General features: G+C 29.2%; 1 protein-coding gene across 2 annotated transcripts in view; it reads right to left on the bottom strand.

Annotated features, from left to right (window-relative positions):
- Positions 1-320: 320 nt before the first annotated feature.
- LOC142322168 (uncharacterized) overlaps positions 321-24,181 on the bottom strand; it is a 31,642-nt gene continuing 7,781 nt past the window's right edge. Inside the window, exons 1-3 of one of the 2 annotated variants that reach the window (XM_075360937.1) lie at positions 22,188-22,566; positions 21,918-22,058; positions 321-7,426 (exon numbers count right to left, since the gene is read on the bottom strand). In XM_075360937.1, the coding sequence (XP_075217052.1) occupies positions 5,873-7,426; positions 21,918-22,058; positions 22,188-22,247 (1,755 nt within the window). In that variant the 5' untranslated portion in view covers positions 22,248-22,566 and the 3' untranslated portion in view covers positions 321-5,872. Of the gene's footprint in view, positions 7,427-21,917; positions 22,059-22,187; positions 22,567-24,181 lie in introns of those variants that run through there. The other variant, XM_075360936.1, reaches the window with a different exon arrangement.

Genomic DNA, 24,181 nt, shown 5'->3' with positions numbered 1-24,181 from the left:
TATTAATAATAACTGAAGATAACTATTACTGTAAATATAAACAGTAATAAGTCCCCAATCATAAGTATAGAAACAAAAATAAACTATGAAACAAGTTAAAAGCCTGGTCATATATGTGGGTTGGCCCACATATATGTGGGCCAACCCCAATTATGGGAGAAAATGTAGGGAAAAACCTCGACCTACATTTGGGCAAGTATGGTACATTTTTGATTGAAATCAATGACAGAAATGTGATTTCTGTGTAATTTTTTCACAGAAACAGAAATTAATACAAGATTAAAATCAATGGTAGAGAAATTAAATAATTATAATTTCATGTCACTAACAAAAATTATTTATTAATCTTTAAAACACAATAAATCAGATTTAATAGTTTTAAAATTATTTTTACAAATAAATAAGAATTTTATTTGAATGCCTTAAATATATAATAAATGCACGCTTATATAACACTGCTTATCTAATTATGGAAGAACACAATTGAAACAAAACTATTTCTTCAAGAATAATTCCACAAAATCATATTTCAACACAATCATATTTGAAAGATTAAAATAAAAAGTACAATAATTTTGGGTTTACATAACTGTACTATGTCATTCCTTGGTTCAACCGGTATTGATTTCAAAGTATTCAGCTGACTGTCATATTATTGTTCACTTCGGAGGAAAGTTGAACAGCTGAAGATGCTGACTTCTAATGTAACCATTAAAAGGTGTCTTTTTAAGTAATCTAAAATTTTAGTTAGAGGAAGGGATGTGACTAAAAGGAATAGCTTTTGAAACCAAACCTGATGTACTCTCAACCTGAGGCTGAGGATGAATGTGCATTTTCCTTATAAAATTGGGAAAAAAGAGTGTAATGTTTGAGGCTCTTATGAGATTGTAACCTTAACATTAGTTTAAGAACAATTCAAAATTTAACCACAAATAGAGCAAATATAACTCTAAAAAAATATTGTAAGACTGAATGGTAAAAGTACCTTCGTACCTCAGAAAATAAAATGCTAACGATTCGTTAAAGAAATCTTTAATCTGTACAAATCATTACTTTTCCTGAACAATTAAATTTAGTTCTTAACAGCAAGGGTAATTACACAACACGTAAATCTTGGTTGTAAGTGTATAGTATAAACAAAAAAGGTTTAGCAATTCTCATTGGTGGCAGTGCAGCTGGGCGATTTATACCAACCAGTGACTATTTTTTTAACGCAACAGAATCCCATATAAAATATCAGCTAGTATCACTGAAGAATGGGAAGCTAAGATTTCAGATGATGGGGAGTACTTTTGACACATCTCTTACTGTTATAGTGTCTTAATATTATTGGTATGCAAAAACCAATTATTTATTTATTGTTGGATGTGTCTATCAACTTTTTTATCAGTTAAACAAATTCTGTTCAAAAACAAATTGTTTTGACTGCACTCTATCCAGACTTAGAACATAACTTGTAGCAAATTAATATGCCTATGTAGGTTGGAGTTTTGTAAACCTAGTTTACAAAACTTCAACCTCAATTCACACTTCATATTTGAAACTTATACAGACAAATAAACAATGAAAAAATTTAAAGTTTGTTCAGATGGTAACTGGAATAGCCCTGAGGCCAATAAGTCTATTAAATGGGCAGATATGTATTCTATTTAGTTAAATGTTAATAATCAGCTATAACACCTCAGCAGAATAACACTATTACTAATGGTAAGCAGATTTCATGTATTTCAGAAATAAATGATCAGAATATAAGTTTACTAGACAGTCATGACTTTGAAATTTTTGAACATCCATCTACTTCGAGAGACAGAACAGAAATATTCTTTAATCTATTCTTTAATCACATGGTAAAACTATGACATGCCTATTAAGGAAATAAATTCATTAAAAGTATCATTACCATTTAAATGAGTGCTGTTTTGGTCAGATGAAGGGAAAGAACAAAAACCAGGGAAAACTTCATTGGTTTCCTCAAAGGACTGGCAGGAGTATAATCAGAACAAGGGTTGAAAAAAGAAGTGCAATGAAAGAAAATTGAAGAAAAAAAATCAACAGCAATGAAAAAAGTATCAATAAAAAATATTTAAATCTGTGAAAATATCTTTCGATTTTATTGAAGCTACTGATGCATAAGATCCTATGGGTCACAAATGACAACCATTAGAAACATTTCTAAATGTTGAAGGGAAACTAAAGATTGGATTAAAAGAATATTACTGTGAAATTGTTAGAATATTTTCCTGGTCAAATTAGATAGCATGAGTGGTTCTAGTGGATGTTGATGACCTAATGAAGAAGACAAAATTAGGATAGAAAGATAATCACTACAGTTCATGCAATTTCACAGTACAAATAACTGTAAAAATTAAAATGACTTTTTAACAATCTTGTTTTGTAGAAATCTTGCTTGTAAAAATTAGGGAGCTCAATTGATACACCAAGAATGCATTGGTAGACCAGCAATTTGCTACCTATGGTACAATGGAGGAGTAGTGCGGTACATCTCTCCTCCATTGTGCTATCAGCAGTCCCATCACTATTTCAGACACCCCAGGTAGAACTACTGCTCATTTTTAAGTTTATGTTTTATAAAGTTGGACAAATAATACATAATTATCCAACTTTCTCCTTTAATTAATCAGTTTTTAAATGTCAAGGTTTAATGGCAAATAAATTAAGCAATAATTTTGTTAAATTATTATTAAAGTTACAAGATAAAATTATTAAAAGTAAATATATCTTGAGTTTAGGAACAAAAAATGCTTTTAATTTAAAATGTTAGCGTTAGCTTAAAATACCAAAAAAAGGGTCTCAAGTTACTTTTAAAAACTGGATAGAATACCTGATTGAAAAAAATTAACTGTTAGTTTTATCACAATTTTCTATCATATTTTATTATAATTACAACTGTGATTTAAATTTTACAGCAATTGAATGAGAAAAAATGGTTAATGTGTCAACTTTTGGTATATTTACCATAGATGTTCAACATCACTAATCTCATTTTGACACACCAGCTACCACCTTAAATTTCTACTGAGCGTCAGTTGTCTGACGCTCAGTAGAGTGACCTCACAGACCTGAGTCAGGTCAGACAACTTAATACTGACTTTTTCCTTTACACATGTTGGCTTTCATAATTCGTTGTAGTTTTATTTTTTTACTGATTTTCTGACTTCTGTTTATCCCTGGAATGTCTAAGAAACAATATTATATCTTTTAGGGAAGAAGTCCATATAATAACAGTATTTATTTACATTTTTATGTAATAATTATATTTACTAAAAAACATCATATACATAAAAATTTTATGTAACAAGCTTAACAAAAAATACATAAAAAATATTTTAACAACATCCCTAGTGTACAAGATATACAAATAGTGAAGAGATAAAACCAAAGATACAGCTATTAAACAAGGTACTGTATTTCTGATTAAATTATTAATATTATCCACCAAAAATAAAAATTAAGTTTATTGTACTTAACTCATTTACTGCAATGGATTTTGAGGGTACTTCATCAGATGTGATATAATATATTGTATATGATATAGAAGATAGAATGAGATATGATATTAGCAGTTTGAAATCTAAGGCTCACAACGTATGTGTTTGTCACCAAAACATTTATAAAAACTGAATTGACTTATTTAAATTTAAGAAACAACAACAAGGTTATTTTCATTGATCAGTTTCATACCTATTCATTAATAAATTCAAATTTTAACCATCTACTTTAAGACATGATGTGAATAACACCACATCATTTTGTTAGCATATTATTTCATTATGCTGTTTTTTTTCCTTTACTGTCCAAAGTCACTGCAAATATTGAAATATATACAAGATCAGTGTTAAAGACTCTGCAGTGTATGTTTTCACTACTTTTATTATATTATTGAAAGCATTTTTCATCTGCTTTACACTACTTAACTTATACTTTTGTCATGGTTTGAGAGAAATTCCAAAAAAACAGTTAATTTTTTAATGGTAACTTTTTGTTAAAATTTCACTAGTAAAAAATCAACTCCAATTTGGAATATTCCTCCTTTAATGTAAAATAATAATGGGGGAATGTAAGTAAGAACAGGACTTGTTAATGCTGCTTGATGCACCCGCTTGATGTACCCGCTTAGTTGCAATCTACTGGGTGATGGGGTTGCCACTTCCTGACACCGGGGAAGTACATCATATATTTTGACATTACCTAAAAAATATTATATTAATAACAAACATAATTCGGTAACAAAAATGCAATTCTCTGAAATTTTTCCTGATTTTTTTCTAATAATTCCTGACTAAGTTTATATTTCCAGACATTTCCTGCCTGTGGTAACCATGTGCAACCAAACGTTTGAGTATTAATCTTTATTGCTGATTATTATATTACTGAATTGTTATTTAAATCTATTAAGTTATTCTTTTATATTTTTACCAACTATTTTCTATATGTAACAATATGGCTAATTCAAATTTCTTTTAAAAAAGTTATAACAAAATTTTTAGACATAACTTTTTTTTTGGTCTAATATAAATCGAAGAATGATACTTAATTTAATTTCTTAACATCTAACAATATTCATAATGTATTCTAAATAATTTAAGATACAATAACAAATAAAAATGTGTTAAATAATTGAAACAAAGGATATAATACATTTTCTTTAGTTGTATTTTAATAATTATTCAATAAAATCTAAGAAAAAAAGAGAATTTAAGTAAAATTATATGAATTCAAATAATCATACTGTATTTAATTTAAATAAGCAGTCCATTTGTTTTACCCTTTGGAGGAAAACTTGCTCAATTGTTTTAATATATTCTGAAATACTAAAATAGAGACATTAGATCATTAAACAAGAGAAAAAAAATTTTCTGCCTTTTTCTACAAAAGGATATTAGGCTTCCTTGATTTCAGAGTTCAGATTACAAAGTTAATAACACACAAAAATACAAACAATATTATCCTATATTATAAATAAAACTATCAAGATAAGATCTACTTCTACCAGAATAGTGAAAAAAGTAATCATTTATCAGTAACTTCACAGTTTCCACAACTGCTGCCCAACATTCAAATTCTACCTCGTGCAATTCTTTTATTATTGTTTCAGTTCTTCTAAATTATTTTTAAAGCTTGGTGATTGTGAATTTAATTTCTAATTAATGTACTGTCACATCAGGAGCTACTGTACACTTTTTAAAAGTTCTATTAAATTAATTCTATCTCGTCATATAAAATATATGTTTACCTGCAAGCGATAACTCCTGTAAGTTTGCAGCAGTGATGACTGCATGAAGAGGTATTTGAAACAACCTTCACTAATCTGATTGAAGTGACTACGTCATGATCAATAACTTAATAATTTAACATGTAAATTTATTTATAATAGTATACTAAGCATTGTTGCTATGCACTAGACCTACATTATAATGCACTACACATTATGTATACTTAATAAGATAATATAGTTGATGATAAGGTACCCTCAAATCCTGCATTAAATGATCCAGGTACAGTAAAGTTTATTTTATTATTCTATTTTTGGTGGTTAATATTATTATTTATAACCAAATAAATCTTTTCAAAATAAAAAATATTTACGCTGTGACAGTACTAAGAACAATATAAATAAAGACATAGGTATAATAATAAAGAATAATTTAATGTGAAGTTTAAAAGATCTTAACTCTTGATACTATTATTAATTCGATATATGATACATTAATATGATTAACAACTTTTAATACATAGTCTCAAATAAAATTATAATAACTAAATCTAATTATTATAAAAAAGCTAATGATTTTTTTTTTTTAATTAGATAAATAACGCTAATACCTACTTATAAAATTGTCAGATATGTTACTTAATCTTTTTGCAATGAGAAACTGTAATACCTTGAAAGTGGGGTTTTATGAACTCTTTTGTGGTGAACCAGAGCTTTCAAGGAACTAAACATTTCTCCACATTCATTACATTTTTTTTTAATCTGTTTTGGAGTATTATAATCTGATGGTGTTATGTCTGGCTTCTTAAAATTATCAGACTCGTCATCAAGTGTTATAATTCCAATATCAACAACATTTTCATCAGCGCTTTGCTCATCTGCATTGTTTTCAGAAAGAAAACGATTGTTATCACCATCAGATACAAATACTCTATGAGGTGAGCCAACAGGTTCCTCCTCATTATTTATTTTTTTGTTTTCTGACTTAGTAGAATCTGAATTACTTCTGCCTTCATGCTCCTCTTTTTCTACACGACTTACATGCCTGTTAATAAGAAGATTGATGTCTACATCTGAATTGTCACTATTATCATCACTGTTCATAATTCTTTTCTTCTTTTTCTTATCACTTCTCATAGGTCGACGCTCATCGTCACTCCCACTAGTACTACTTAAACTATTGTAATTTCCTCTGGTTTTGCTTGTTTTGTCCCTCATCTCTTGCGAATTTTGTTGTGCCACACAAGTGTGAGTAAACAACTTGGTATAATCTTCAAAAATGCCTTTACATTTCCAACAAGTGAGTTTTGATTTTTGAGGAGTCTTTTTTGATTGTACATTTGATGACATATCTTGATTTTCATTAGTGTCCAAAGCTTTTCTTTTCTGTCCAATTTTAATTTTATCATTAGCTTCTGAAGAACTGAGATCTGATGAACTTCCTTTTTGTTTTTTATCTTCACTTCTAACTATTCTCTTATTTTCATTTGATTCCTCTGTCATATGAATAGAATTCCGTCTACTAGAATTATCATCCTTTTTCTTCTGTTTAGTATGAAATTCTTTATTATGTTTAGTGAAATCATCTTCCGTAAGGTATATCTGATCACACTCTTTACACCAGTGATATTCCACATTAGCAGCAGCATCAGCACCAGCACTGGCATCAACATCATCATTGGCATCAACAGCATCATTACCACCACCATTATTGTGATCATTTTTAATATTATCATTATGAACATTATTACTACTTGTTTCATTATCATCATTAACATCATTATTGCTGTTTATTAAAACATCTTTCTTCCTGGAATGGGCTAATCTTGTATGCATTTTTAAAGCCCTTATTGTACAAAATGTTGCAGGACATGTTGAGCACTTACATTCCTGTTTAATATGAGCTTCATATCCCGATATACTTCTGGTCTTGAATTTACACCTTAAGCAATGTTTTAGTGCATAAGTTTTTCTTTTAGTTTTACTCAATGGTTTTTGAGAAACCTTTTTATCAGAGAGAACCAAAGAAGATGATGGTGTTGAAGACTTTGTAACCTCTTCTGTTCTGGATTCAGGTGCTGCAAGTCTGACTTCTGCAACTGCGATCGGTTGAGGAACAACTGTGGTTTTTGAAGTTGACAATAGTGGTGAGTTTAACAATGCAACCTTCACCCCTTCATTTTCAGCAGCTGTCTGCAACATGAAAATAAAACTAAGTGTATATTTACATTATAACATTGGGGAACAAAAAAAAAAATTTTTTTTTTTGTCTCAAGAAGAAAAATATGTGATTCTGATGGTATTTTTTCTCCTGAATTCAAATATGATATTGGTTTTCCCCATCACGCAAGGTTTCCAAGACATAGACATTTATAATTTCAAACATTTTAATATTTTCTGCATTCTTAACTACAAAATATTCAAATATTTGACTTACCTAGAAAATAAGAAATGATTTTCTGCTATACAAGGTGTGGCTAATAAATACAGAAGAACTGTGCATGTGCCAAATTCGTACGATTGACAGGCTGTGTAACAACATGAAGCCTTCTATTTTGATTGCTGCCACTCCAGTTTCTGTAGACATATTAGTCTGGTCCTGGCCTCCATTTGGATAAGGTCTGTTTTTTGTTTTGCCAAAAAATAAGTGTTTTATAAGAGCAAACAACTGTAGTGAAATTTCATATGAAACTTGAAAAAATCGCTACTGATACTTATCTTTTATTAAAAAATGTATATGGCTGTGAATGTTTATCACGTGAACGGGTTTTTGATTGGTTTAAGCTTTTCCAAGATGACCAAGAAAACGTTGAAGATGATGTTTGCTCGAGTCGCCCTTCCATATAAAAAAACGGATAAAAATATTTAAAAAACTGGTAATCTGGTCCGATCGGTTAACTATTTATGGGATTTTGCTGAAACTTTAGGAATTAAAAAAAGAATCTGTTTGGCAAATTTTACTCAACAATTTTAACATGCAAAAAGAATGCATGAAAATGGTGCCTAAAATTCTCATAATCGAACAAAAAGAAGCTCGTGAAAATGTTTGTTCTGATATTTTGAATGCCATTAAAAATGATCCAAACTTCTTGGAAAGAATGATAACATGTGATGAATCCTTGGTTTATCACTTATGATCCAGAAATTAAGCATCAATTCATGCATTGGAAGGCCCCAACTTCACCGAGAGCTTTAAAAGCTCAAATGAGCAAATCAAAATTCAAAGCGATTATGATTGTTTTTTTTTATATTCATGGGATTGTGTGGCTTCACTGAGTTCTTGAAGGAAACTAACTATTAATCGACATTAGAGTAAGGACCTTGAGGTTCTTGCTCAACTACAGAAAAAATAAGAAAAAAAGATTTGAATTGTGGAAGAACAAGTCATGGGTTTTTCATCAGGACAATGCACTGGCTCACACACATTTCTAGCCAAGTATAACAACCCAGTGCTAGACCATCCACCTTATTTGCCTGACCTGACATCATGTGACTTTTATGTGTTCCCCAAGGCCAAATCTGCATTAAAAGGAACACGATTTCAGACCACTGAAGCAGTGAAAGAACTTACAGAAGACTTCCAGCACTGTTTTGAACAATAGAAAATTCGCATATATCATGGTAGGGATAGAGGAAGGGTGTATACTGAAGGTATAACTAAATATGTATAAATTTGAAATATAATATTTAACAGCATCAGTCTCATTATTTAATAGGTAGACCTCATATTTCACCTGTGGAGCATCCCTCTTGATGGTCCAACAATAATTGGCCAGCACAGAAGGATTCCATTTGCCTTGATACCTCTTTTCCATAGCTGCTCCTGATGAAAGTGTTCCCCGTGTTCATCGCACCAAGATTTTCCAGGAAGAAATCTAGGTGCGAGTGCAGGAAGTATACTTTTAAGGACAAATTACAACCCAAATTTTTGATAAGATGCTATAAGATCGTTGACAATATCACAGTAATTTTCCGCCTTTCGATTTCCCAAAAAACTTGTAATATTTTTATTGCATAATATTTTTGAATGCTTGCCAAGCTGCTTTCTCTAGTGGATTCAATAATCCCCAAACTTTTCAAGCATCAGTGATTGTATTTCTAAACCCGCAAATATTACCTATTTAATTTTTGCATCGCTAATTTTAGGAAACTTCTGTTTTAAGTACTTGAAACCAGGAGTATTGTCTTTAGCCTTGATGAAATTCTTCATTAATCCTAATCTGATATGTAACGGAGGTACAGACACACTTTTAGAATTACACAACGGATCATGTTTCACATTTTCCTGTTCAGGAATGAGTGATTCATGTATGGGCCACTCTTTTCTAATGAAATGGTTTTTTCTGTCCCTACTATCCCATTCACACAAAAAAACAACAGTACTTTGTGTAACCAAACTGCAGACTAAGAATAAGTGCAATTACCTTCAAATCACCACACATATTTCATTCATACACTGCGTATTGAAGCTTTTCCAATATAAATTTAAAGTTTTCATATGTTTCTTTCATACTAGCAGAGTGAGCCACAGGTACTGATGGAAATTTATTGCCACTATGCAGAAGCACAGCTTTTAAACTAATATCAATGAACACGCGCCATTCTGCTGGTTATGTTCATTACAAAGTGTCTCCATAAAAATAGTCCTTAAGCTAAGAATGATGATTACAATAAGTACATATCTTTGTATTCTTTGGAAGAAGATTCCATCCTTTTACCTTGGAAGCAAGCATTCCAGATTGCTTCTTGGATAACTTTAAATCTCATATGAGATTGTTAAGATTTTCTCGAGTCAGTAAATGAGGCTCAAAAGAACTGCTTTGTTCAAAAGTTGTATCACCAGAATCTGTTTCTTTTTCTTTCTTACTTCCATCAGACTCTGAGCTCTCTTCATCTAATGTCACATCTTCTGGAGGCTTTGTTATGGGTAATTCTTCGCAGTGTGGAACTGGTTTCATCACGGATTGCAAGTTAGGGTACACCATTATATGTTTAGATTTTACATAATCCCTTTAATGTTTTTTTAAGCAGAAAAATTACACTCAGAAGAATGAACTTTGGGTTCCCTCCAAACCATAGGGATAGCAAATGGCATGTGCCATTTTTCCAAGCAGTGAGAAGCCTAGAACACAATAAACAACAGATATGTGGGGCCCAGGCCCTTGTTTGGTACCCAACTTTACACCTAAAAAAAGTTCATAACACTTTTTTACTAATGGAGGAAGGTTTCGCCTTTGGGACTTGAGTGTCACTTCACCTCATATGTAACAAAAATTGTTAGGATGATTTAAACAAACTCTAGGCATTTTGTAACTAACGACTAATTAAAAGAAATAAAGTTGTAAATGTGTAATATACAATAATTCAGACACACAAAGCACTCACAGTAATGTGTTTACTGGTTCACTACAATCTCACATCTGGCATCGTTCTGATGAATGTGTGCTGCACTAGATCACATTTATTCATGTATAAATGAGCTGTTGTGCAGGTTCAGACAAATCTACACACGCTGAACCTGCACAACAGTAGCAACGCTACCCTTTGAGTTAGCTCATTTGGTTCCATCATATTTACAATACTCTAGGAGCTTTTACTTGACAATGGACAAATGGAAGAAATAACGTTATAAGATATTTAAAAAAATTAAAATAAAAAAAACTCTGGGTGATAGAAAAATTCCAAAAACATATTTGAAAACAGGATAAAAAACTGCATTAAGTACATACACCTACTGGTTCTCATGAGACAAAAATCATGTTGACCAGTGTAATTAATAAATCTTATGATGAAGCAAACAATTATTATTATTAATTGTACGCCATATTTACCACGGTCTAATTCACAAATTCAATGTTATTTTGTTCCCCTTTGTGTATTCTGTGGTCATCAATCTGAAAATTGCTGAAAAAAATATACATGTTTGTAAACTTTTCTGAACATTTTCAGCAATATCAAAGCAATATTTTTGCTTTCAATAAAGTTAAATAATTTAATTTGCAAACTGTTAACTTTTAACTAGAATTTATATTTTTATAAAGCATTATATTAATTTCCCAAATACTTTAAACTAAACAGATTTCATATAAAATTACTTATGGAGATTTTATTTAATTAATTCTAAAATTTATATGGGTATTATTTTAAGTTTCATAATTGCTTGAGGATACTGTCTTCACTAATTACAATATTGAAAAAGAATAAAACAAAATTTAAAGAATAACAATTAAGAAAAAACAAAATAAATTAAAACAATAAGGGACTCAAAATATCTGTCGGTATTCATGTTAGTAAAATTACTGCAATTCCTAGAAAACAAAGCTAATTATTATAAAATTATAAGGCTTTTTTCTTAACATTATATAATTAATTAATAAATTTATATATTAATCTTTATGTAATTTTTCCAAAAAGAAGATCCATCCTAGTTTTGTTCCTTACATTTGCTAAACCAATGATTTAAATCAGCAATTCTCACAACACTTAATCCTTCAAAGAATGTTTTCTTTGCGATTGATTTACAAATAAGGTAGCTTTTAGATTGTATAAAAAAAAATATTTTAATAGTCAAAATAATATAACATAGGACAGATGGTTCATCCATATATCTATATTTTTCCAAAGTCCAGCTGGTTAAGTTTTCTGATAATTTTATTTTGGCATCTTACATATTTGTAAGACAAATATAAGAGGAGGTAGCAAGGTGTACAATTATACATGAAGTGAGAACATATTTACAGCAGGTTCTTCTAGCACACTCAAAAAAAAAAAAGAAGAATGATTTCAGGATTAAGTCATATATTCTATAGATAATAAAATGTTTTATTTTTTTATCTGTCATCTCAAACATCCCAAATCAAGGGATACAAGGTAGTACTTGAAAAACAGCAGATAACAACAAGTCATATATTGAATAATATTAAATTATTTTAATTGTAATAAGCTTTCTTAAATTATAAGCCTCAAATTCAATAATATAATAAATGTCCAGTAGTACATAGGAATCTGCATTCTTCAAAATTACAATGTGAAGAAAGTTTTAACCCTTTTACCAAGAAAGTTTGGAATTTTAATCTCATTTAGGATTGGAATTTTTTCATGTTACGAATTTCAACTCATAAAAGAAGTAATGGGGCACCATACTTTGTAGTTTACAACATTAATGAATACATAAATATTTTTATCTTATTTACATTTCATTGTTTATTTTTATTAAAAACAAAAACAAATGTAAAAAAATTATTTGCTGTCTAAATCTATGGAAATGTGCACAAGAAGATATTTTCAGAGCTTGTAATATATTCCTAAGTTATTGTTGAAGTTACCACATTTGAAATAACTGTAGGATGAAGTAAAATAGTAAATTTGATTTGCATTGAATTTACTCAAACAATCTTACAGCCAGGAAACATAAAAAAACATTAATCAAAGTAAGCAAATTTTACAATTAGTACAAAAAGCAAACCAACTGAACATAGCCAACTTAAATAGTACAAAGTTTTTGGGGTAAATTTAACAAAACAAAATATATATGAACAAACATTATGCATATTCAATGTAAATGGTCTGACAATAATGAGAGATTATATACTGACTATCACAAACTCCATGTAACGAGCAATATGTAGGGAAAACTATACTTACTGGCACTACACATAGAGAAAACTTATTGGCAATGTAATAGATTATACTAAGCATAATGGGAAAAATGCACCAAGTTCTGTAAGGAGAGGGAAACTACTGTCATGTGTTAACACTAAAGAACAAAGAACAGATATCAAATTCTGCTTTATTTCTGGAAAATTGCACCTAAGCTGTGCACTGCATATTAATTTTCTGAAAAAATATTTATAATGTATGTGGTTGTTTGCAGGTAGTTTTCCTTTAAAAATAAATAAACCCTTGAACAAGAAAGCAAGTCTGGCTGCAGACAAATATGCAAAAGTGAGTATCATTTTGGGACAAGAAAATATAACTTAATTCTAGTGGAAGAAAAATTTCCCACTGTAATTTGTTCTGTACTCTATCAGATGATTGAAGATATGACTGTAAGCTGTAAATATCAGATCCTTCAAACTGTTCACAGAAACAAAAGATTCTTGGATTGATAGCAGGAGAGTGAAACTTTGTGTTTTTTAGATGACATAACTAAACATTAAACACAAAACTTACATTAACATTAAACAACTTTTTTACTAAAAGTGCTGAATGACATGAGAATCGTCAAAAAATAAATGTTTCCAAAATTCCAAGGTATTACATAATCTTCTGATTAAGGAATGATTCACTACAAATTTGCCATGAGGGGTAGATTCTTTAATTTTCTGGAGAGTTAATTCATCTTTCCCAGCACAAGCACTTGGTGGCAAAAACAGTCACCAACAACAACAGGCCTGGGATAAGATGGTAATTTCATCTACACACAGTCTGAATTTTTCACAACTGAAATGTGTAAGGAAGTTCCTAAAAATGTAAGTTGGAAACAAGGATAAAACAGCACTGGTCAAAGCAACATATAAACTAGTTCTACTATTTCTGATGAAATCAATTTTTTATGAACAAAACAACAGGTACCAATGGTACTGTCATTAAGTCCAAAACCTATTCAAAATATAGCACCTTCTCATCAGATTTCAAGAACTTATGAATTAATTCCCACGATATATAAATAGCCATCATATCAAATTTCATAAATCTGGTTTAAATCGTCCATGAGAACAGATACAGAATTTTCAGTCCAATTTGAAGCAACTGTGAATTATCAGATTAAACAAAAATCACAACTGTACCATTACATTAACAATTACTCAAAAATAAATCTATTACAATGAGTCACTATTAAAATGATTTAATAATCGACACTATAACACGCTCAAATAAAATTACTAGATCTGTACACCTGTAGAATATAATATTTACTTGCTACAAAATTGATTAAAATATTGGTTTGGTCAATTATAATACAAAAGAATGATCTACAGTTTTTTTTTATAATTCAGTTTTTTTAAACTTAATACAAAATCAAAGTAAGAGTAAATAAAAACATTCAACGGTATATAAATATATTTACTAGTTCCCCGTCACAGCTTCGCCCGCACTATATGGTTATTTGCCGTAGCAGTCAATCTTTTTATTTTATTTTTATTAGTCAAGTAACTAGAGGCAGATGCAGCCAGTCACACATACAGTAACAGTAGCAGTAGCTGGTGGTTGAGCCACAGAGCTGTATACCTTCGCACCCCTTAAAAAAAAATCAGAATTAAAAAACCCGAAAATGATTTTTACATATTTATCTGAAGAATATTTTCAAGCCCAAATCTACTGAATATTACTTTACCATAGTAGGGATTGGGAAATTTACAATCATTGTTCAAAAATTTGTTTACCTTTTTCATCCCCTTTCAAGGTTTAATTTCAAATTCTAGAAATTGGTTTATTGATATGAAGATTACAATCACCAAAAATCATGTTGATTTCTTCATTTGTTACCAAGAAATTAGAAAAATAACAGGGCTTCAAAAAAATTCAAAAATCTATTTTAATCCTAAAAAAACTCAGAATGAAACTCAAAAAAATCTAGAAATTAGTTTTTAGATGTTCATAATCAATCAGTTTAAGCCCAGTTCACACAGTGATAGATACTCACAATTCATTAAGTTTTTGCTTCAACTGGAAAATCTCCACTACTACATTATGTATATGTATATATTTTTTTTTGAGATGAAATATATCCAAAAACCTTTTCATTAAGCCAAGAAACATGGGTAAAAATTTAGTAGCTTGGGATTGTATATCGGATAGTTTTTTGTTTATCTCGAACAAAAAAAACTTTCTTCCTCTTTATATAATAATAGATGACATAAAACAACTACAGCTACTCTTATTCATACTAAAATTTATAATAACAATAACTAATACAAATATTAATAACTACATAATCTTTTTTAAGTCATTAATTTTTTTAAATTTATTAATCACAGCATTTTGCAAAATGCTATGATTAATAAATAAAAGTAATAATTACATTTCATGACCAACAAAGGGGAAAAATTAATGATTATGTAAGTAAATTGATGGCTTCAGCAACAAAATAAAATCCAAATTTTAATAATATGGGAATATGGATGTTTTGAACATTTTTAAATTTAAAGTTTTAATATATTTGGTAATCGGGTGATTCAATTGGAGGATTACATTAGCCAATGTAAACCATTTAAATTCTAACTAGTTTAGGTTTAATTAAAATGGATTATATTTACACTTCTGCTAGAATTTTGATGGAAATCAGAACTCTTTTCAAAGATATCCACCTGTACTATGAATGTAGCTAACCGTTAAAAGAACATAAAATGGGGAAAAGGAAGAACACAAAGAATTACACGAAGACCAACTTGGAGGTCTGATGCTTGCTTACTGTCATAATTATTGACGATTCATTTTTATAAAAATGAACATTTTTTTAATATTTAATTCGAAAGAGAACAAAATACCAAAATAATAATGGACTGAACACATCCAAATTATGCAGTTTTTAATGCAGAGAAACTGATCGAAACAAAACCCTAAATACAAAACACAATTTAGAAATAGCATTTAATTTGGTCTTGAATTGAACAGAACACCTAAAAATTTTGTATAAAATTGCATGGATTTATATATTCCTAGATAGTTAATTGAATACATGATTAAGATTAATACTACAATCAATCTTAATTAATAAATAATCATCAACCAAGTCAAGTGATTTTCATAGTATACTTATGTTTCCTATAATCCTACTTATCAATTCTTTATTATTAATTGTTCAAAGAAACTTACTTATTGGTGAATGAAAAAGAGGATCACAAATTCTTATGTAAACAAACTAGTTAAGGAATTAATTTTAGTTCATTTTTTCTGATTCTGTTTAATTTTGTTTTAAAGAGCATGTTTTTATGAGCAACATCAGAATTCTTTTAGTCAGTATTGATTGAAAACCGAAGCCAACTGCAATAGTAAGCATTTACATTAAACCTCTTCAGCATAAAATATATATAAAAAATAGATGATTGAATCAGATATGTAAATAAAATACATGATAATTTAGTATAAATAGTGGCGATTAGAGTGGAATGGTGAAAAGAGGGCAAGAAGTCAAGTAGTTTGAGATTATGAGGGGTAAGGCAAAGAAATGAAAGAGGAAACAAACTTTTAGAATTTTATAATAAATACAACTGGTGAATTTAAAAACGCTAATTAACATTTTAAATTGTAAAAAATACACATTTGTGAGAGCAGGAAATATCAGAAAAATTATATCATGATTAGGCAGAAATTTCATAACCAAATTATGGACTGAAAAACATACTTAGTTGCAGATATTGATTCTGACTACAATTTAGTAATGATGATAAGCAAGTTCCGTTAAATATTAATGGAAAAAACTAAATATCAACATGGGATACAAAAAGTCTGAAAGACCATAATGCAAGTTAAAATCTAGACAAATTGAAAGCTCAGATGTAGAAGTTACTCTGACAGATTCAGTTTGAAAACAAATGTGAAAGTGTAATAAGTTACAAGAGATGCTACAGAAAAGTTACAGTAGGCGGAAAACCATGGATAATAATAAATATATAAAACTGATACACACGTAAATATAAAAAGATAAAAGATGATGAAGGAATAAAATTGTACTGATATATAAGAAATTTAATTAAAAGTTAGTGTAAAATTATAAAGCAAGACTGGCTGAAGGTGAGATGTACTGAGGTAAAAAAAAATATAACAACTGGATTACCATTACATCAGAAAAACTGAGAAACCTTCAAAAAAATTATGCCGAAATATATCAGTACAAAAGATGCAAATGAAAAAACCTTTGTTACAGAGAAAAGAAGAGCTAACAGGTGGCTGGAATATGTGATTTCTGAATGACTGTTAAGAGGAGAAAAATTACAATTAAGTATAAGAAGAAGAAAAAGAAAATAACCATCTTAAAGATGACTATACATGACAATATGAAATTGATAACAGCTCTAAAAGGTTTAGAAAAGAATGCAAAAGAAATTGATGATGTACATGATTAACTGATGTAGAAAAGTATTCAAAAATTTATGATATTTGAAAAACATTTTAAAGAGATGGTGACTGTTACCATACCAAATAAAGAAGGAGCAGACAAATGCAAAAACTAATGTACTATCAGTTTAACATCTTACACATAAAAAATACTAACTAGGATAGTTTACAGATTAATAAATTATGTGATAGAATGTGTATTAGATCAGTTTAATTTTAGTAAGAAGCACTCTGGCTCATTATTAATTATAATACAAAGATTTAAAAATAAATAAATACACCCGATTACAAGAAACTCGTAAATCTGAATAAAGTGTTTGAAGATGGAAATATAATATTTAAAATTTTAAGAAATTTAACTTATGTTCAGAGAGAAGAATTATTTTCTAGTATTACAAGAAGGTAGCAGTTACAAGAGGAGATGATACAGGAAGAAAAGCACTGATTCAGAAAGGAGTAATACAAGAATATAATCTGTCCCCATTTTCAACTTATACACAGAAGCAATGCGAGAACTGAAGGGAAAGTTAGAGAACATAGTAACTTTCTGTTAGTTTGTTGATGGCATAGCTCTTTTGACACCAAACATGAATTGTTAAAAGAAATGACTAAAACTAAGGTAATGAAATTTAACAAAAAGCACGATAATAAGAAATCAACTATTAAAATGTAGGAACACAACACACCAGAAGTGGGGGAATTTTGTTATTTAGGTTATTAACAAAGGCAGATGAAGTCATTACAGGCACCATCAAAACCATAGAATGGCACATGCAAAAAACTCTACCAAGTTTTGTAGTGAAATATGGACAATAGTAAAAACAGAATGAAATACATCCTTTTATATGCAGTGTTAAAGAAAGATGTAAAAAATTAGGTGGGTAATAAAATTTGAAACAAGAAGGTCTTAAGACAAACAGAAGAGAAGAGATGTGAACATAGAATTAAGAGGTTCAGTTAAATTGACAAAAGAGGTATGTGGATGTACAAAGGTAAAAAATGTAGAAGAAAGGAAAGATTAGAATATATAAAACAGATAACTGAATATAAAATTCTTATTTTATTGAAAAATGTTATCAATCAGCTACTGCTTTTTCTCTATTTCATATGTCAATATTGAGTATTTCACAGAGATCTCTGCTTCACCATTTTAATAACCAATAAACAATTCAATTTCAAAATTATGAATAACTACCTAACTTTAAAATTATATCCATAATTTTAAAATCAGTTTTTTATTGACTTAATACAAAAAAAACCTGTTCTGAAGAAGCAAGATCTGTGTAAAAGTACTTGACGGGGATAAAAGAAAAAAATCAAATCAAATTTTTAAATAATTTTAATAAAAAAATATATTCTGCTGCTAGACTAATTTTTTTTAATTTACTCATTAAAATACATTCTATAATGGGTTAGATATGTGGGTAACATAACTGTAACATATACTGATAAATAATGAACCCAAAATAATTAACAGAAAACTGACTTGCACAATAAACCTAAATCTAAAAACAAAATGGGAAAATAAAAAAAAAAAAAAAAAACAGATAAATTTTAAACAAAATTAAAAGGACTACTTGAATACGAAACTCATATTTATTGTTAAAGTTATTTTAATAATAGCAAAATAAATAAACTATCCAATCGTTTTCAGATTAACAAATAATATGTACAATATGATACAAAATGATATATGAAATATGCATAATATGATAAACAGAGCTTTATTTGCACTAATGAAAATAAAATTAAAATGAAGTTAGAAATAATTTATACTACAGAAATAGCTACGTTTAATGGATGCAATAATTGCATTGACAAATTATATAATCAATGTGTAAAAAGAAGCAGAATTGATGAATGCAAAAGAAAAAACAAAATAACCCTACTAAATATAAATTAGGAAACAATAATATATAGAAAACACCTAATTTCAATTCTCTAAAAACAATAATATTGCAAACAACATGACAAAAACATAAAGCATAGCTAATAACAAAAACATCCCATAAAATCAATAGTATAAAATAACAAAAAAATCATACAATTATAAATTATTATGTGGCGATATTAGCAAAAAAAAACCTGTGTTAAAAAAATTAAATGTAATGACTGTAATCAAATTTATAACAATTTCAAATCGGATAACGGAACATTTTCTAATGTAACTGAACATGTTAATAAATAAACAAATATTATTACTCAGATTTTATGGGATGTTTTGGTTATTAGCTACGCTTTATGTTTTTGTGATGTTGTTTGCAATATTATTGTTGTTAGAGAACTGAAATTAAGGTGTTTTCAATGTATTATTGTTTCCTAATTTACATTTAGTAGGGTTATTACTCAAATACATTTTATTCAGATCATATCATGAGCGAGTAGATATGCTATGTTTCCCTGGTTGGATCAAAGGAAACTACAGTAAAACTTGATCAGAACAGCATCACAAAAAAAAACAAAAGGTTCAGTTCATATTAATGAATAAAAATGCAAACTATGAACATTAAACAGACTGAATGAAGATAATAACTAGGAGGGTCATTAAAAAATTAAAGAGACAAATGGCACCAACAGAAAAACTATTTATAGAATAAACAAAGTATCATATGCTCAACGTCGGCACCCCTGATAGAAAATATGTTGAAAAAATATAATGGAAGCATAATGGTAGTTATAATGGTAGTGACCTTCCTTATGTGCTTGCATTGCATTCTTTTGACAGAGGTGAATATAGTTACTTTTTACAAACAAATGACTGCTTTGTTTAACAAAGATTACTTATTCGTAAATATTAATGGTGGAAGTTATAAATTTTCTTAATAATACTTTAGATAATTCATAATATGGTCTGAAACCAATTTTTTGTGATAAAACATAATTTATTAATATTGAAAATGAATAATAAGAAATAAATATTTTATAAAAATGTTATATATGGAAATTTAGAAGAAAATACAAATATGTTCAAACTTAAAATGAAGACAGTACACAACTTTTAATAAAAGCAAATGAATAAAAAAAAGACTACTTCTACAATGGTCATGATTAGCAGAGGTAGTTATAACATTTACACAAACATTATTGGCAAATTCATCAATTTTGTGGAATGTAATTTATAAACTAAAAGACAAAACTAAGGTGTGGTAAGTTCATAGAAATAGTACTTAAAATACTTATTCATCAATTTCAGTTATAAAAATAATTTAGTTGAGATGTCAGCTTATTATTAGGCAGATAGTGTAATTTTTGCTTGCAATATGATTGCTTCCGTCAGCTATCAATGCAATTTTTTTTTTTGATGGCTAGTGAAAACATTTTTTAACAAATGGCTAGGACGATCAGTATCAGAAAAAAAAATTACACTTTAAAAAACTTTCCCCAGAATGCAGATTGCAATATGACCTTATTTGCAATAAGAACTATTCAGCACACTGTTTCAAGGGTATCTTTATTGGGGGTTGTTTATTAAATTGCTGGAAGATTGTTGCATGTTCTTGTTAAGATACTTCAATAGAAAAATACATAACTAAAGTCAGCAGTTTTTGCTGGTCTTTGTAAGCTGCTGGAGCAGCTGATTAAGGTGAACATATTGATATGGGCATTATTCAAAATTCTGATCAATACAATCCTTCATTTCATAAAGGAAGTTGCCAATGAAGTCTGTATTACTGAACTCTTGTCTTGTTGTGAAAAGCACTGACCATCAATACGTTTTAAGGATTTTTATTGATATCAAGGTAGTATTTGCTTCGGTTGAATAAACATTTGTTTGACTGTGCTGCTCTTTAGGGATGTAGCTGCTATACAACCCTGGAATTTCATGGCCAGGGTAATGGAAACTGGGATATCATTAACTACTTTGCAGTGTAACCCAGAGTATGTAAGATTACTTGATAAGATTACTTCATTTGGCTACCACCAATTAAGTTCAGAGCCTTGATTCTTCTATGAAGGAAGATAATTATATATAAAAGCAATTACAAGCTAGTCAAACCTCCTAATGAACCATTTTTAATAGGTGGTTAAATGAAAATGCCCATTTTTAAAATAAAATTATAATAAAAATGAACTTAGTGGTATAGTTCACTGAAGATTAATTTAAAACTTATAATTTTTTGTAAGAACAAATCTACAATGGTCATATTAAAATATGGACATTCTGGATTTGATCTGTAGATATAACCATAATAGCTGTATAGATACATTGATGTCATCTTCTACAGTTTCACATCTACACCGAAATTGTAGTATACCTATACCTCATTGTAAATAATACACTTTAATAGTTAATGTAAAAGAATTTCAACAAACCAAAAATTTAATCTCCCAATTAATTTGAATTACTGACATTTGAAAAAATGATAAGTGTTTTATTAGAGCAATGAATTGTGAAATGTAATATGAAATTTGAAAAGACTGCTACTGAAACTTATCTTTTATTAAAAAATGTATATGGAAATGAATGTTTCTTTTTGTTTTAACAAAACACATACTACTTCCTTCAGATATACCTGATGTTTCATTCATTCCAGTTTTTAATCACTTTCCCCAAAATACTTAAAAGTATACGATATTAAAAAATAAATAAATAAAACAGAAGGCTTATTGCATCTAAACTTACCTGTGACACATCTCTACAAGCAGCAAGACTGTTCAACAAGTTAGTTGAATGTTTAACCTGTGTACAGAATTCATCCAAAAATGTAACTTTTGCAAGACAAAGGTGACAAATAACTTGCGGTAATGTGTCATTTGGATTTAACTGAAAAATAAAAACTTATTAAAAAAGTATAACTTATTAAATCAGTTAATATATAGAGTAGCAAGTAAATTAATATTAACACAGATGTTATTTAATAAAAAGTAACTTTATTTAGAAAAAAAATCATACCTGTACAATTTGTGAATATCTATTAATTATGTCCTCCTTTATTCTTAAATCACTCCACATACATGATTTGGCATAATTTCAACAAGTGTATTACTATCACTTTTTTTCATCATTAAATCACAACGATATTATTGCTTTAATGTGGTCAATTTTTGTGGTAAATTCATTTTTGAATTGTTTTTTGACTATTGCCCAAAAATTCTTAATTGGGTTTAAGTCTGGGTAGTTGCCTGGCCACAGGAGCACTTCAATGATTCGTTCTTTGAAAAGTATAACCATCTTTGTTTTGAAGTTGTGTCACACCCCTTTCCTTCAGAATCTTGATATATCTCTATCACTTTTCAACATATCATCTACTGGAAGTAATGAACAAGAGTTTTCAAAAGTAACACAACCCCGAAAATGAATGCATTTCCAACACTCACCAGATATTCACATTTAGTACTGGCAGAAAATACAGTTATAAGAATCAATAGTATAAACAAAATATTTTTAAAAGATATCTTTATAACAAAGATATGGAGGCACATAACAAAGGTAAAGGTCAGTGGGTCATTAAAAACTCATATTATTTGTTCAATACTTATATGTAACTACTTCATTTTTCTACTTAACCACCATTGTTTTTAAACTTATTTTTAATAAGCACAGAAGGCAAGAAGTACTAACTTTCCAAAGAAATCATAACCCCAGTCCATCATGCAGGGAACACAATATTTAATAAAAATATGAGATAACTTCTAAGAACAACAAACATCTAACCAGGCTATTATTAAATTAACTGACATAATTACATTATTTTATTTTGTACAGTCTATTCAAAACGTTTATTAAAAGTTCACTACAAATGTGAACTTTTAAGCAAGAATTGTTTTATCATAAACCAGTAATAATTTATTTTAATTCAAAATCTCTGATTTTACAATGCACAAATATGTCTCAGGCTATTTTTCAACATAATTCTTAATGACATTCAAACGTTTTTTTGAGATTGCTTAACCATATTAATTATGAATACCTTTGTAAAAAAAAAACTGGTACCTATTCCTTGAATCAGTCGGTGACAGTTTTATAAAGTCATCACTAATCTGCATGCACTTTCTGAAAAACATTCCTTTATTTTCAGAAATTGAAGATAATCAGGTGGCACCATATCTGAACAACATGGAGATGGCCCAATAACTCCAATCATAATGTTTTCAAATTTTTTGTGCAACACAATGTCTTACATTATTGTAAAGCTGACATAATCTCTAACTAAACAGTTCGTGATAACAGTTCTATATAGCATGCCATAACTTTTATAAAGTTGTGGTTTCTCTTCAAGGCAAAGAACACATTTTGATACAAAAAATTGACTCTCATGGTCGAAGTGTCTATTTGAACTTTTTAGGTTTGGTCAAGAAATATGACTAGTGCTATACAAGTTTTATTAAATTTCTGGAATTAATAAGACATTAATGTCTTATCTACCCTCCTCTATGAATCATGAGACCTTGCCGTTGGTGAGGGGGCTTGAGTGCTCAGGGATACAGAGTAGCTGGACCGAAGGTGCAACCATATCGGAGAGGTATCTGTTGAGAGCCAGACTAAGGAATGATTCCTGAAAGAGGGCAGCAGCTCTTTCAGTAGTTGTTAGGGGCGTGAGTCAGAATGACTTAAACGGCCATATCAACATCACTCAGTCCTCTGAGTACTGCGCAGCTGAAAGCAATGGAAAACTACAGCTGCTTTTTTTCCAAGAAAATGTGGCTCTCTGCATTTTCATATAGCAATGATGGAGGCGCCTTCCTTGGTAAAATATTCCGGAGGTAAACTAGTCCCCCGTTCGGATCTCCAGGTGGGGACTACTAAGGAAGGGGTCACCAGAAAATTAAAAAATAACATTCTACGAGTCGGAGCGTGGAATGTTAGGTTTAAAAAAGGTTGGTAGGCTAGAAAATTTAAAAGGGGAAATAGATAGGATAAATGTCGATGTAGTAGGAATTAGTGAG

Source organism: Lycorma delicatula, chromosome 3 (genome assembly GCF_047948215.1).
Source record: "Lycorma delicatula isolate Av1 chromosome 3, ASM4794821v1, whole genome shotgun sequence".
NCBI classification, from domain to species: Eukaryota; Metazoa; Arthropoda; class Insecta; order Hemiptera; family Fulgoridae; genus Lycorma; species Lycorma delicatula.
This window is presented reverse-complemented; position numbering and strand designations above follow the sequence as displayed.